A 13,026-nucleotide genomic window follows, 5' to 3' on the forward strand; every position below is an offset into this window, starting at 1 on the left:
GACCGTGATTAGTCGATTCGCTTACGTCTTAAATCTTACTGCTTAAGTTTTTTTATATGCCTGGGTCTTAAGACGTTTATTATAGTAGATCGTTAGGATTTAGTCTCGGGAAATCATTGCGCTGTATTGTTGTTTCTTGCTGTACTATACTTTTCAATTAATAAATCACCTATAATATAAAACTATTTATTAAATTCATCCTGACTTATCTACATCGAGGCCTTATACATATATCATCACGTTTTGATATATACGGAATTTATCCAAAATTATCTAATATTGGATAATTTCCCATCCAAGTAAACTCCTACAGTATACCATTATTTGTTGTATTGTTACTTACTGTACTATTACTTTAATATAAGGTATTAATTTACATACAATATATATTATATATTAGTTTTATGTAACATCTTTATTACATACTTATCTTTATTACATATATGTATACTTATCAATAAAAACCACCAATTTGTATATAGTATGAAATATATTTAATAATCTAGAATTTCTAAAAAAAAATAATTTTTTGACAATATTATATATATATACTATCACTTTGTTTATTTAATCAAAATTAATTCTTCATTCACTGTAAGAAGAAAACGTAAGTAAAAATATATAAAAAAAGAGACAAAGAAAATAAATGTAAAAGGAAAAAAAATGAAAAAAAAAGAAAAAGAAAAGGTCAAACATATATTATACAGAGTGATTCAGAACAATCCAGGTGTCCTTACAAAAACGTATTTCTGAGTAAATTCTGAGACGATTTTTCCATTATGTGAAAATTTTGTCCAAAGCTTACTTTTAAAATTATAGAAAAAAATAGTTACCGAATCACGGGACAAGTATAGAAGGTAGGCAGGGGCGGCGTAACTCGTCATCTAACACGAGTGATTACGCTTGTTGCGATAAAATACACGCGATGATATCCACGATTCCTCTCTTACACACACAAACTTTCTCTCTCTCTTTCTCATACACACATCGGATGGTGAGTTGAGATAATTAATTATACTTTTCTTCTGAGATAAGTTTCTTTTTTTTTACAACTCATTATTAAATAAATTATGTATATAATATTTGTAACAATTCATGTGTGTATGAAAATATTAAATTTAAGTTTGCGCGCGCACGACGCACGCAACGCACACGGACGCGGACGCACATACACGCACAGAGTTACTTTATGAATTGAAAAACAAATATTTTTGTTACTAAACCTAAATCATTCTCAATTAAGAATGTTAAAAATGAAACATGATGTTTAAAGCTTATTTTTCAATTATAAACTATGCAAACTCGTTTTTACTAAGGATCTTCTTCATAGTCTTTTCCAAGGAGGGTAATAATTCACAATAAGAATCCACACACTTAATGGCACACTTTTCAAACTCTTCACTATACCTATCGACTTCAATCTGTGATGGATTTGGTCCTATTTTGTCTTTTATATTGTCATTGCACTCCATTACACACCTTTGCAATCGATTCTGGAAAACATTTAAAAAATTAAATACACGCACACTTATTATATATAAGGTATCCTAACATAAGTAACTATCCTTTATTATATCCTAAAACAAGTAGACCATAAAAAAATATACATAAAATTAAATGATTTTAACTAAACTTTCTTATAAGTATATAGTCATTAAACACACAAATTATTAGTGTTAAAGAACGAAAAATGCACACAAATTATTGGTGTTAAAAAATGAAAAATGCATTTTTTACAGTAATAACATGTTTAAGAAGAAGCAAATAAAATGACACATCAATTACCAATGAAGGAATCAAAAGTTGATATTGTAAAAAGTTAGTAGCCAGATGCAAAATTTTCAGAAACTCATAATTTCTAAAATAATTCTATCAAATTATACATCACTGTATTCCTTTGGAATAATTTTATTGTATCAAAATATGACATTAATATTGTATCAAAATATGACATTAATATTATATCAAAATGTTACATTAATTTAAAAAAATATATCTCTCCATTCTCTTACGCAAATAACTTTGAGAGTCATTATGTACTCATATAATCATTATATACTCACAATAAAGTTTAGTTAAAATTAATTTTATGTATTTGTTATAGTTTAATTCAGCTTTAATTTAGCAGAACAACAAGAGGCTATTTATGCTGAAACATCCTGCGTGTGTGTGTGTGTGTGTATATATATATATATATATATATTACACAGCAAGCCATAGAGAGCCATAGCAAACCATGTGCTATAAAATCCTGACTTAAATGATCAAATTAACTTTAAAAGTAAGTTGAATTAAATAAGTTGAATTTTATTACCTGTACTCGTTCAAATTCTCCTTGAACATATTGTTGCGCCTTATTTAAAGAAGAACTGCAATTGTCCACACAGTTATGAACTTTTTGTATGCTATATGTTTCATTTTCGCAACATTGTGCAGCACATTTGTGCATATCTCTCTGTAATCAAATGTAATTTATGCTTACATGTCAAATATGCAAAATACAAACTATTGAAAACTAAGAATTATTAATTATTTATTGATTATTTTTCTCAATGTTAAGTAAACATAGAAAAAATATAGATGATCTTGTTTTCTATTTCGAAAAAAACATCTTATTATTGCATACTCGTAAATAAATAAAATATGAAAAAGATAATTAAAATTGCACATAATAATTGAAATTGTCACTGTCAAAAGAATAGATCCCCATATATTTCTTCTGCTTACAATTTGAGTATATCTTACAATTAGACTCATCAATTGTAAAATAAGGTAAGATTTTTTTTTAATTTTAAATAATATGTGTCTATATATATATATATATATATATATATATATATATATATATATATAGACACATGTGTGTGTATATGTAACCGACAATATTTGTTTAACAGAAAATATTATGTAAATGTAAAACAAATAATATAAATTAATAGCACTCACATTATTCAATTTGTATCTACATTTAAAATTAATGTAACAATTTATAATTAATTTGTTAATTTTTTAAAATTAATATAATAATTTATTATTATATAAAGTTAAATTGTAGATAATAAATTTATTATAAATATATATTCTAAAAAGATTTTTAGAGTTAAAGTTTTTATAACAATATTATAAATTTTGAATTTAAGAAAAAATATTCATTAAAGAAAAATATTTTGTCTACAGTACAACGTTTATAGACTTAAAACTAAAAGATATATATATATATATATATATATATAGGAAATTTACATAAATATTTAAATATATGTATCTGTGCAACAAAATATATTCTGTAAATTATTAAAAATTAAACTAATATTCTGTATATTGCAAAGATTTATCTTTCATTTTAACTTTTATATAACATATTTTTTTTACTTTTCAGCAAAGCAAAAATTTCTCTTACTTTGGAATATATATATGAATATATATAATTTTTCATACATTCATATAATAAATTCATTGAAATATATAAATTATTTGATCATACACAGACACAAACACAAAAATATGAGTAACAATTATATGTATTGCAACTATATATATATATATAAAATGGTACATATTCGATCAATATATAACATATTTCCTAACCTTAAAAAATATTTTTATTAGCTTATTATTTTTATACAATATTAAACAATAATTTTCATTTTAAATCATGCACATAAATAAAATTTCATTAAAATCAATAAAAAATTTGTATTTTGTATATTATTCTGTATACAATTTTTATATATATGTCTGTGTAAAATTAATAAATAATTTACGTATAAATAATAAATATAATATTTATGCTTTATTTTATAAACATATATATTTTGTGTGTTTTATATTATAAATATATGCTTTTTTTAACACCACGATTGGTATAAATACCTGCATTTTTCGTAAATAAGTCTTATCAATTTCTTCGACCATTTTCGTCATATGATCTTCTACTCTTTTTTTCTGTCCTTCCATTTTTGTTTATTATAAAATTATATGAGTAATGTGTATACAAAATGTGTGAAATGTATAAAATATGTGAACACGTGCGAAATAATATGACACAGAGTTACCAACTTTAAAGTAAGAATCGACAGGATAAAGTCACTAGATTATAAAGTACCGCCACCACAGATTCTATGTAATACTAGACTGCTAACTCCCTAGATTTTGCTTATATAAAAAGTGTCTTCGAATTTTATGTACTAAGGGCGCGTTCGGGGAGATACTATTAGCGCTAACAGTCGTTCTGTTTTTGTTACTCATTAAAAGTTGAACAAAGATAGAACGATGCTGTTAGCGCTAATAGCGTCTCCCCGAACGCGCCCTAAAGTGACCCTTTCTGACATGTGCCAACGCCATTATGATCAGTACATGTACTTCTAACCAACCTGCTTTCGGTCTTTAATTCTTGTCAGAACACATGTCGTGTTAGTAAAAAAAGTAAGAAATATAAATATTAAATTATGGGATACAAATGTGCAGTTATTTTATATCTTTTATATAAGCTTGTCTATCATACTTAGTATGTATATACCAAAGAGTAAAAAGAAACAGGAAGGAGCATATAGCTCGAGCTAAACGGACGGAAATGCCTATATATACCAGCATAAAAGTGAACATTCAAAATGGCTGCTTATGGGCGCCAAAATTGAATGGTTTTTCGGAGATGCTGGAAGAACGAAGTTTTAAATATAAATATGGAATATACTTTATATTTTTAATAAAATCAACTCAATAAGATTAAATTGAAATATATAATTTTAATATGCAACAAATAAAATAATATATATTAATAATATTGAAATTTTAACACATTGTTTACTGTCCTTTAAATAGTATATCTAAATAAAACATTTAAATTCTTGTTATTATATTGATAACAATTATTAATCGATGAAATGTTATCCCATAATTTCGCGCTCTGTTGTTATGCACAGGCCTGACAATGCACCATAATTTTATTTCACTATTTTTTTTAGAATTAATAATTGTGCAAAATAATACGCGCATGCGTGTCTCTCTGAGAACAGCAGCAGACGATGCTAATAAGTGTCAAAAAAGTAGACACTCAAGATGCCGGCTTCCGTCAGCGATTTGGCTAGCCCCCACCACCGATACATTCCCTCCTGTTTCTTTTTACTCTTTGGTATATACATGCGTGCAACACGCGCCTTCACAGCGCATACGCAGAAAGGGATGCCATACATACTTGTTTGTACATAAAATTAGAGCTGCCTTATACATAAGGAGTTAGCAGTTTAGTATTATATAGAAGTCTGTGCTTCATACCAACAACGCTGTCATATTATTAGTTGGATTTTTCGCGCATGCGCACTGCAACTCAGGACCCTGATTTTCGTCTACTGTCGTAACTGATTAAACTGTGACATTACGGTTTAAAATTAAAAACTTTCAAAAAAAGTCAATGTAAAAATTTATTTTTGGCTAAATGATATCAAGGGAAACTGAGCAAGTGCAGGAAGTACAAAGAAAAAAGATAGTAATAGATATTATACCCTCTCTCTCGTTTTCAAACAAAAGCTTTTAGGACCGATTTCACCAACGTCAATTAACTTTAATCTTAGGTTAAACTATATTTTTGTATCTTTCAGATAAGTTCAAGAAAAAAAGATGAACATATAATTTGACCCGAGGTTAAAGTTAATTGACGTTGGTGAAATCGGTCTTTAGATAGCTATTAACGTCCATTCCAGTATTATAGTTCAGTGGTCATAATCCTATAATCCTCTAGTCATAATTGGTTACATACCTATCAAGTCCGCGCATATGCAATTTATCTTTCTCTACGCTAATATTAAAGATATCGACAGAGAATTGAGCTACTGTATATACTGTAGCTTCACATTGCCATCGCGTGGAGTCTCCAATATCAATTCGAACTTTGTCCATCACTGTTGATGTTGACCTTGATAATATATTATCGGTGTTGATATTTGTTAGTTTCGTTATCTTCTCTCTTGCTTACACATTTAAAGAACAATGTTGTGGAACGATGTCGTATATGTGTCGTTACTTTTACTCTCTATAGCGTTCGGATATTTTTATCGTACAATAAAAGGATCTCGTACAAAACAATGGATCGCGACCATTCTTGGCTTTACCTTAGTGATCTGTGTTTCAGGATCATCGGTCGTACATCCAATCCTTACTGTTCTCATCAACGCCATTATCATAACCAACTTATCATGGAAGTACGAATATATTTTTAAAGTTAATCTTTAAAATTGTTCGATTGCTAAATTTAAGAGTATTGTTCACTGATTCCACTGAAATTTTACGTAAGTATGTATATTTCGAAAAGCAACGAATCTATATACAGTCGGACTTCTTATCCTACGACCCTCTTATGCTACGAAACCTCTTATCCTACGACAAAAAATCCTCTCATGCTACGACCGCGAAAGGGGAATTATACCCCCACTCTCAAATTTTTGTCGTAGGATCAGAGGTTTAAGGGGAAGATTCCGGACCGAAAATGTCGTAGGATAAGAGGTCCGACTGTATATAACATGTGTGAAGTTAGCCTAGCACTTTTTGAACTTTGTATTTTTCTCAATTGTGTTGCATTTATGCCATAAAGAAAAAATTTATAACTCAAACAGCCGAAAAAATAATAAAAAACAACTTTTCACTAGCTCCGCACTTTTTCACAATTGAGTTCAATTCTTTTTTCCTAAATTGGCACTACTTGTGCCACGTTGTGCCGTTGGAAAAACTTCAATATCTCTTTGTTACGGTAAAAAAATTTACAAAAATAAAAAAACAAAATTACATTGTAACGTAACTATACAATTTTTGCAAGTTGTGATTTTTTTTACTACATTTACAGTATACAGTACATTATACAGTAAAAGCAAATGATAAAAGTCTTGATAATCTTAATAATTGATAAAAATTTAAGAAAAAGGGATGAAATGAATTAAAAATTTGACATTTTCAAATTTTCCTTGATTGTGCCGGATTGTGCAAGATAGCACAATAACTTTTACAAATGATAAAATTTTATCAGATCGCAGATTTTGCAGCACAGACAAAGTTAGGAATCAGATGTTGAATTTTTAGAATAAATAAAATTTCGAAAAGTAAAGTATATATTTAACTTAAGGAAGTCCTAAAGTTGTTCTGTTACCAAAATCTTACCTAACGTAAGAATACATTGCTTATTAAAAGTTTTGCAATTTATATGTACAAAATAAGACAGATTCTTACTAGGAATTGCATGAAAAAATATTTATAAATTTTTAAAAATGAGCTTAGAGAAGCCTAGTAAAAAACATTTCGCTGCACAACATTTTCTGCAACATTTTTCAAAAATTCACAAATATTCCTTCATGCAATTCCTAGCAGGAACCTATCTTATTTTCTGTGTATAAATTGCAAAACTTTTATATTAAGTAAATATATTTTGTCATGTTAAGTTAGATTTTAGTCAATAATATAGAACAACTTTAGAATCCCCTTAAGGGGTAATAGGCAGTCATAAATTTTGAAAAATCAATTTTTTCGAAAAATTTTTATCTAAAAGTACAGCTGGAGCTGAGGACTCACTTTATGGGCCTGGTGTAGATGACTCTATGTAAGTTGAAAAAAATTTTATTTTAATTTTATTTGCCTTTGAAACTTTAAACGCGTTTTTCTCAGAATTGCATTTTTTAAGTCGGCGAGCACGATATCTCAAAAACTATTGCACCGATCTTAACGAAATTTTGCATACTTATTTTATATAAATATAAAAAGCTAGTGCTTGAACGAAGGATTTTATTTTTCAATAACTACATCTTATTTTACAAGTAAAAAATGGTCGGTTTTTTTTAGCGAAAATCATAACTTTGATTTTAAATTGCCGCCATTTTGTAAAAATTCCATATTTTTCAAAATCCTTCGACCAAGCACTAGCTTTTTATATCTAAAATAAATATGCAAAATTTCGTTAAGATCGGTGCAATAGTTTTTGAGATATCGTGCTCACAGACTTAAAAGCAGTTCTGAGAAAAAGGCGTCTAAAGTTTCAAATGCAAGTAAAATTAAAATAAAATTTTTTTTCAACTTACATAGAGTCATCTATTCCAGGCCCATAAAGTGAGTCCTCAGCTCCAGCTGTACTTTTAGATAAAAATTTTTCGATTTTTCAAAATTTATGACTGGCCTTGCTATTGCTGTGTATGACTTGGTACAAGATATCATATCTCTTGTATATTATAAAATTATGAAATAATGTTAAATAAAGAAAAATTTTCTTTGTATAACCCCTTAAGTCTCAAGATCTATTTATGAATTTAAAAAACTCAAGATGATATTGCTATCTCAATAAAAAAGCAAGATAGTGAGCAAAAAATTGGTTACTATATTCTGTACATTATCTTAATATGATGCAATGTTTATTTAAAACATTTTTACATAAGAGTTTATGAATAATTTAAAATGGTCAATATAATTCTCTGTATACAGGGTGTCCCATAAAGATTGAATCAACATTCGTGAGCAGGTAGAGCGCATTAAACTGAACAGAAAAGTCTTATACCATTTTGTGATTTTCGAGAAATTATTAAAATATTAATTAAAAACGCTTAGCAAACAATATTATACATATCTACAAGATGTCCGGTAATAATCGCCCCAACTCTCTAGGGCAGATAGATGTATCCTAAATTTTATTTTTAGTGCAAATAATAAACTTTTTTATGGAAACAAGTTATTCATCAGTCTAATGACTTATTAAAGTTTGAAATTTGTTTATTCAGAGTCATTTTTATTTGCAATGAATCAGTTAAAATTTAATGCTTAATTACATATATGACAATTATAGATGATGAGGAATCTTAAGATACATATTTAAGTAAAACATTTCAAAATCGGTGAGTACAATACTCAAAATCGAACAATTAATACATGTAACTTACAGTTAAGCACAGTAATAATCTGGAATAAAGAAAAAAACATGGCCAATATATTTTCATAAAGAAACATTTACATTTTCATTTACAAATATATTTTTGAGGAAAGATTGATAATCTTTATATTCTAAAATCTAACAGAATAATACACGAAAAAAAATTATCCAGATTTTGTCGAATCCAAAATAAATATTCATTAAGATAAATCTTGATTTTACAGAAAATGCCATTTAGTCAGCTTCTATTTCTCCTTTTTCTACTTACTGGTGATCTTTCGATTGGGTGATTATTTTGGATTACCGAGTCCGCCAACTCACACGAATCTCGTTGTAATGATACTTACGTTAAAGTTACCTGGATTAGCGTTCGAAATCAATTCAGCGGCTACAGCGCCAAGCGATGATATTCAAGGAGCAAATTCAGATGCATTCAAGAAAATTGGTTTTATGGATGTGATACACTATAGTTTTAGTTATATGGGTGTTTTAACAGGTAAGAGCTAACAAAAATAAATATAGATGAACTCTATACTTGTTTGGAAACGTTTTAAATAATAATATAAATTACATTAAAAATTTTTATAGGTCCATACTATCGTTACAGGACATATTGGGATTCTCTACATAGATCATTTTCAGATTACGTTGATCCGTGGCCACTCACTTATTACAAACTGAAACAGATTGTAGCGTTTGCCGCGCTGTTTTTAATAATGAATCGTCTGTTTCCCAGCGACGTAATATTCATTACGTTCATTATATTTATATTTACATTAGAATATAAAGAGTTAAAAAATATAACTTCATAATAGTTGAAAATTAAATCTAAGTTTCAGTGTAAAAAATAACATACATATTCTTATTTATCTTTTTTTTATATAAGAATTGTTTCATTATTTGATTAGAAAATATAAAGAAGAGAACAAACAGGATATAATAACAGATTTTTTGGCTTGAAAATAATTTTGAGTTTTACTATACCAAAAAAAACAAAATCTACTAATATTTTGTGTAAAAAAAATAAATCTTCTAATATTTCTTTTAATAATATTGAAAAAATTCTTATTTCCAATCAGATATATTTTCAAATAGATATATAATTTTATCTGTAGTGTGTCTCAAACAAAATAATTTTGTTTTATCAAAATCAAAAACTTTAAGTTATATTTTATCTTTGCAAAACTCGTCAAATGCACTCTTCTTTATTTTTCTTTCTTACGAATTACGCTAGTTCGATATAATAATTGTAAGAAGTTTAACGGTGTTTCTCTTTTAATTTCAGTATACGCAAACAGTAGAATTTGCAGAACTCAGTTTCCTCTACAAATTTTTTTATATGTATCCCACATTTGCCTGTTTTCGATTGAGAATGTATATTGGTATGGTTCTGGCCGAATGCGTCTGCCAAATGTCAGGACTAGGGGCTTACCCAGTGTGCTGTCAATCTGCAGCTGGTCTGGGTCCACGCGATTACAAAACAGTTGAAAAGTTGTAAGATAATTCTTTTTACATACATATATATCTCTTTCTTTCTCTCTCTCTCTCTCTTTTCTTCTGCTTGTCTCTTTTCTCTTTTTCTTCACATACTAAAAATCTCATTTCCAAGATATTTAAGGAATTTGGCCTTTTATTAGCTAATTTAATTGGCTTTATTTATATGCAGTCTAAGTTCTATTAAGTCGAAACTTGTATAAATACGTAATTATATTTTACGTAATTATACGCATTTTAAGAATTGAGAATAAAACTGTATACTATATTTACTAGGTGATCATGTATAACCCAAAATATTAAAAAAATAATAGTATATATTTATTCAGCTTCACTTTAAGTATTTATCAAAACAGAAAATATCTATTATAACAATACCAAATAATTAAATCTAATCAATAAAGTCATTTTGACTATAAAAGATAATTTTCTACTAACTTGTTATTATATTGTTAATAAGATATTATAGTCTAAATTATCATTGGCAATCTCTACAATATTGTGTCTTTTTACATCTTACAGAATACAAAGATTGACTTAAGGAAATATAATAGATTTAAAAATAATTCATTAGGTCGTTTGATGATAAAAGAGCGAAAATGGAGATGCAGGATTTCGAAACGGTGCATAACATGAACGTATGGGAAGTTGAGTCTTCTCCACTTGTTAGACATACAATGAAAATATGGAATACGTGCATACAATATTGGATGGCTGTGTGCATTTATAAAAGATTCCCCTATAAAAATTTAAGAACTGTCGTTACATTGACTCTGTCTGCTCTGTGGCACGGTTACGCTGCAGGCTATTATTTTTGCATCTGCCAAGTCCCCCTCTATCTAGCTTTTGAAGATATCTGCATTAAATTTTACAATCAACATGAAGAAGACACAACTGTAAGTTATATATATATATATATATATATATATATATATATATATATATATATATATATATTATAAATACAATAATATATAGAAATGTAAATTTTATTTTATTATCACATATATAGATATACAAAATGGGGAAAAAAAATAACGAAATGTTCTGAGAGAGAGATATTTTAAAAACCATGAATTTCAGGTCAAAATATTTAATATAAAAAAGTTGTAAAGTTTTAACAACATATTACATGGCAATTATATATGATTTAGCATTGTCAAGATCGTGTAAAATTATCATATAATACGATGCTTAAAAGAACCTTACAACTTCTTTATTATTGATGATTTATTTTTAAAATTCTACAGTGTTTTCGCAAATATCAATGCTTTTTTCCTTTTTCCTCATTCTATATGTATTATATGTATAGTTTGTTGTTAGATCATAATACAATGACATTATACATACATACTATATATTATGTGTAAAAAACATTGTTTTAAAAAATCCTTTTTACTATTTATTTAAAACATTTGTTGATACAAAGTGATAAATAAAATAATATAAAAGATATAAAATAATTATATTAAAAAGATAACTTTGTATCGTAAATGTTACAAATAATAATTAGTAAAAGGATTTTTTTTAAGCAATATTTTTTATATAAGTCATTGCAATGCTATAATTTTTTGTAATAATTTTTTGCAATGCAACATTTCTTAAACCTTACAAATTAAATTTATGAATATATTTCTAAGTAATAAAACACATACAACTTTTTTACATTTTTAATATTACAAAATTAATATACATATTTATGTTGTTCTCATAAAAATACAGGCTAGAAAAGCTTGGGGATTCTTCCTTTGGTGGACAAAACTCACGTGCATGGCATATCTTGGCGTGCCCTTCCAATTGCTGCGCTTCCAAGAAATAATACACTTTTACAAGAATCTGTATTTCTCCGGACATATCTTAGGACTTGTACTTTATCTGCTCGCACGATTTTTGAAGCCTTATCTTCTTAAACGACAACAAACAGAAGAGTATAAAAACAAATAAATTTTGTCGTTCTTTTATTTTAAAGGTACATTTATTTTAAGACGAAGATTTCTATACTAGTGCAAAATAAAATACAGAATATCTTGAGATTTAGACATCCTTTATTTTTTTTAATGTCAAATATATTAATGCAATCTTTTATAACATTAAGCCTGGTGTAGTTTTTGAATACTAATTTTTCCATAGACATTACCTTTTTTGTACAATCTCCTCTTACATTCATAAACAATTTTATAAAATTAAATATGTATTTTTTTGTAAAACACAACACTTGAATTGGACATTAAGCTTCTCCCTGACTGCAATTATATTAAATTATAATATCCGAAGCGAAAAATCGTACAAAATTTTTTCTTAAAATAAATTAGTATTCTGTAGTAGATTAATAAAATGTACCAAAAATATACTTTTTTATAATTCTGTATGATATTTCGACATATTTTACAAAAAAAAAGATTACGTAGTTTCTCAGACCCAATATCATAATATAAAAAATATATGTAGCTATACTAGAAGAAATAAAAGTCTTAATTGAAAAACGATATAGTTTATCTCTACCTATTATTATTACCGATGTTCAATATTTTATTTTATATTTTCTGTTATATAATTATTCTTTTACAGATCTTGTAGTTTTTAATATCGATTAATTATGTCATTCTCTTGAATTAATTATATATATATTACTCTTA

At 27.0% G+C, this 13,026-nt stretch overlaps 2 protein-coding genes across 2 annotated transcripts; one reads left to right on the forward strand and one right to left on the reverse strand.

The window, feature by feature from the left end:
• Positions 1-683: 683 nt before the first annotated feature.
• LOC140674042 (protein FAM136A-like) lies at positions 684-4,086 on the reverse strand. The gene is made up of 3 exons (XM_072907376.1): positions 3,874-4,086; positions 2,315-2,455; positions 684-1,493 (listed from the first exon to the last, which is right to left on the reverse strand). The coding sequence occupies exons 1-3, from the start codon at positions 3,955-3,957 to the stop codon at positions 1,293-1,295; spliced, it is 426 nt and encodes a 141-aa protein (XP_072763477.1). The 5' UTR covers positions 3,958-4,086; the 3' UTR covers positions 684-1,292.
• A 1,827-nt stretch (positions 4,087-5,913) lies between these two features.
• On the forward strand, positions 5,914-12,423 carry LOC140674276 (lysophospholipid acyltransferase 7-like). The gene is made up of 6 exons (XM_072907700.1): positions 5,914-6,197; positions 9,121-9,392; positions 9,485-9,636; positions 10,182-10,390; positions 10,965-11,286; positions 12,113-12,423. Exons 1-6 carry the CDS (start codon positions 5,986-5,988, stop codon positions 12,332-12,334), a joined length of 1,389 nt encoding a protein of 462 aa, XP_072763801.1. The 5' UTR covers positions 5,914-5,985; the 3' UTR covers positions 12,335-12,423.
• The last annotated feature ends 603 nt before the right edge of the window (positions 12,424-13,026 follow it).

Source organism: Anoplolepis gracilipes, chromosome 15 (assembly GCF_047496725.1).
Source record: "Anoplolepis gracilipes chromosome 15, ASM4749672v1, whole genome shotgun sequence".
Classification (NCBI taxonomy): Eukaryota; Metazoa; Arthropoda; class Insecta; order Hymenoptera; family Formicidae; genus Anoplolepis; species Anoplolepis gracilipes.

Bases quoted from the DNA above. Each gene is read 5' to 3' on its own strand.
- LOC140674042 (XM_072907376.1), bottom strand. From the start codon at position 3,957: ATGGAAGGACAGAAAAAAAGAGTAGAAGATCATATGACGAAAATGGTC. The intron at 2,456-3,873 runs GTATTTATACCA...ATTTGATTACAG, and splicing joins CTTATTTACGAAAAATGCAG to AGAGATATGCACAAATGTGC. The intron at 1,494-2,314 runs GTAATAAAATTC...AATGTTTTCCAG, and splicing joins GAGAATTTGAACGAGTACAG to AATCGATTGCAAAGGTGTGT.
- LOC140674276 (XM_072907700.1), top strand. From the start codon at position 5,986: ATGTTGTGGAACGATGTCGTATATGTGTCGTTACTTTTACTCTCTATA. The intron at 9,637-10,181 runs GTAATATTCATT...TTTTAATTTCAG, and splicing joins ATCGTCTGTTTCCCAGCGAC to TATACGCAAACAGTAGAATT. The intron at 11,287-12,112 runs GTAAGTTATATA...ATAAAAATACAG, and splicing joins AACATGAAGAAGACACAACT to GCTAGAAAAGCTTGGGGATT.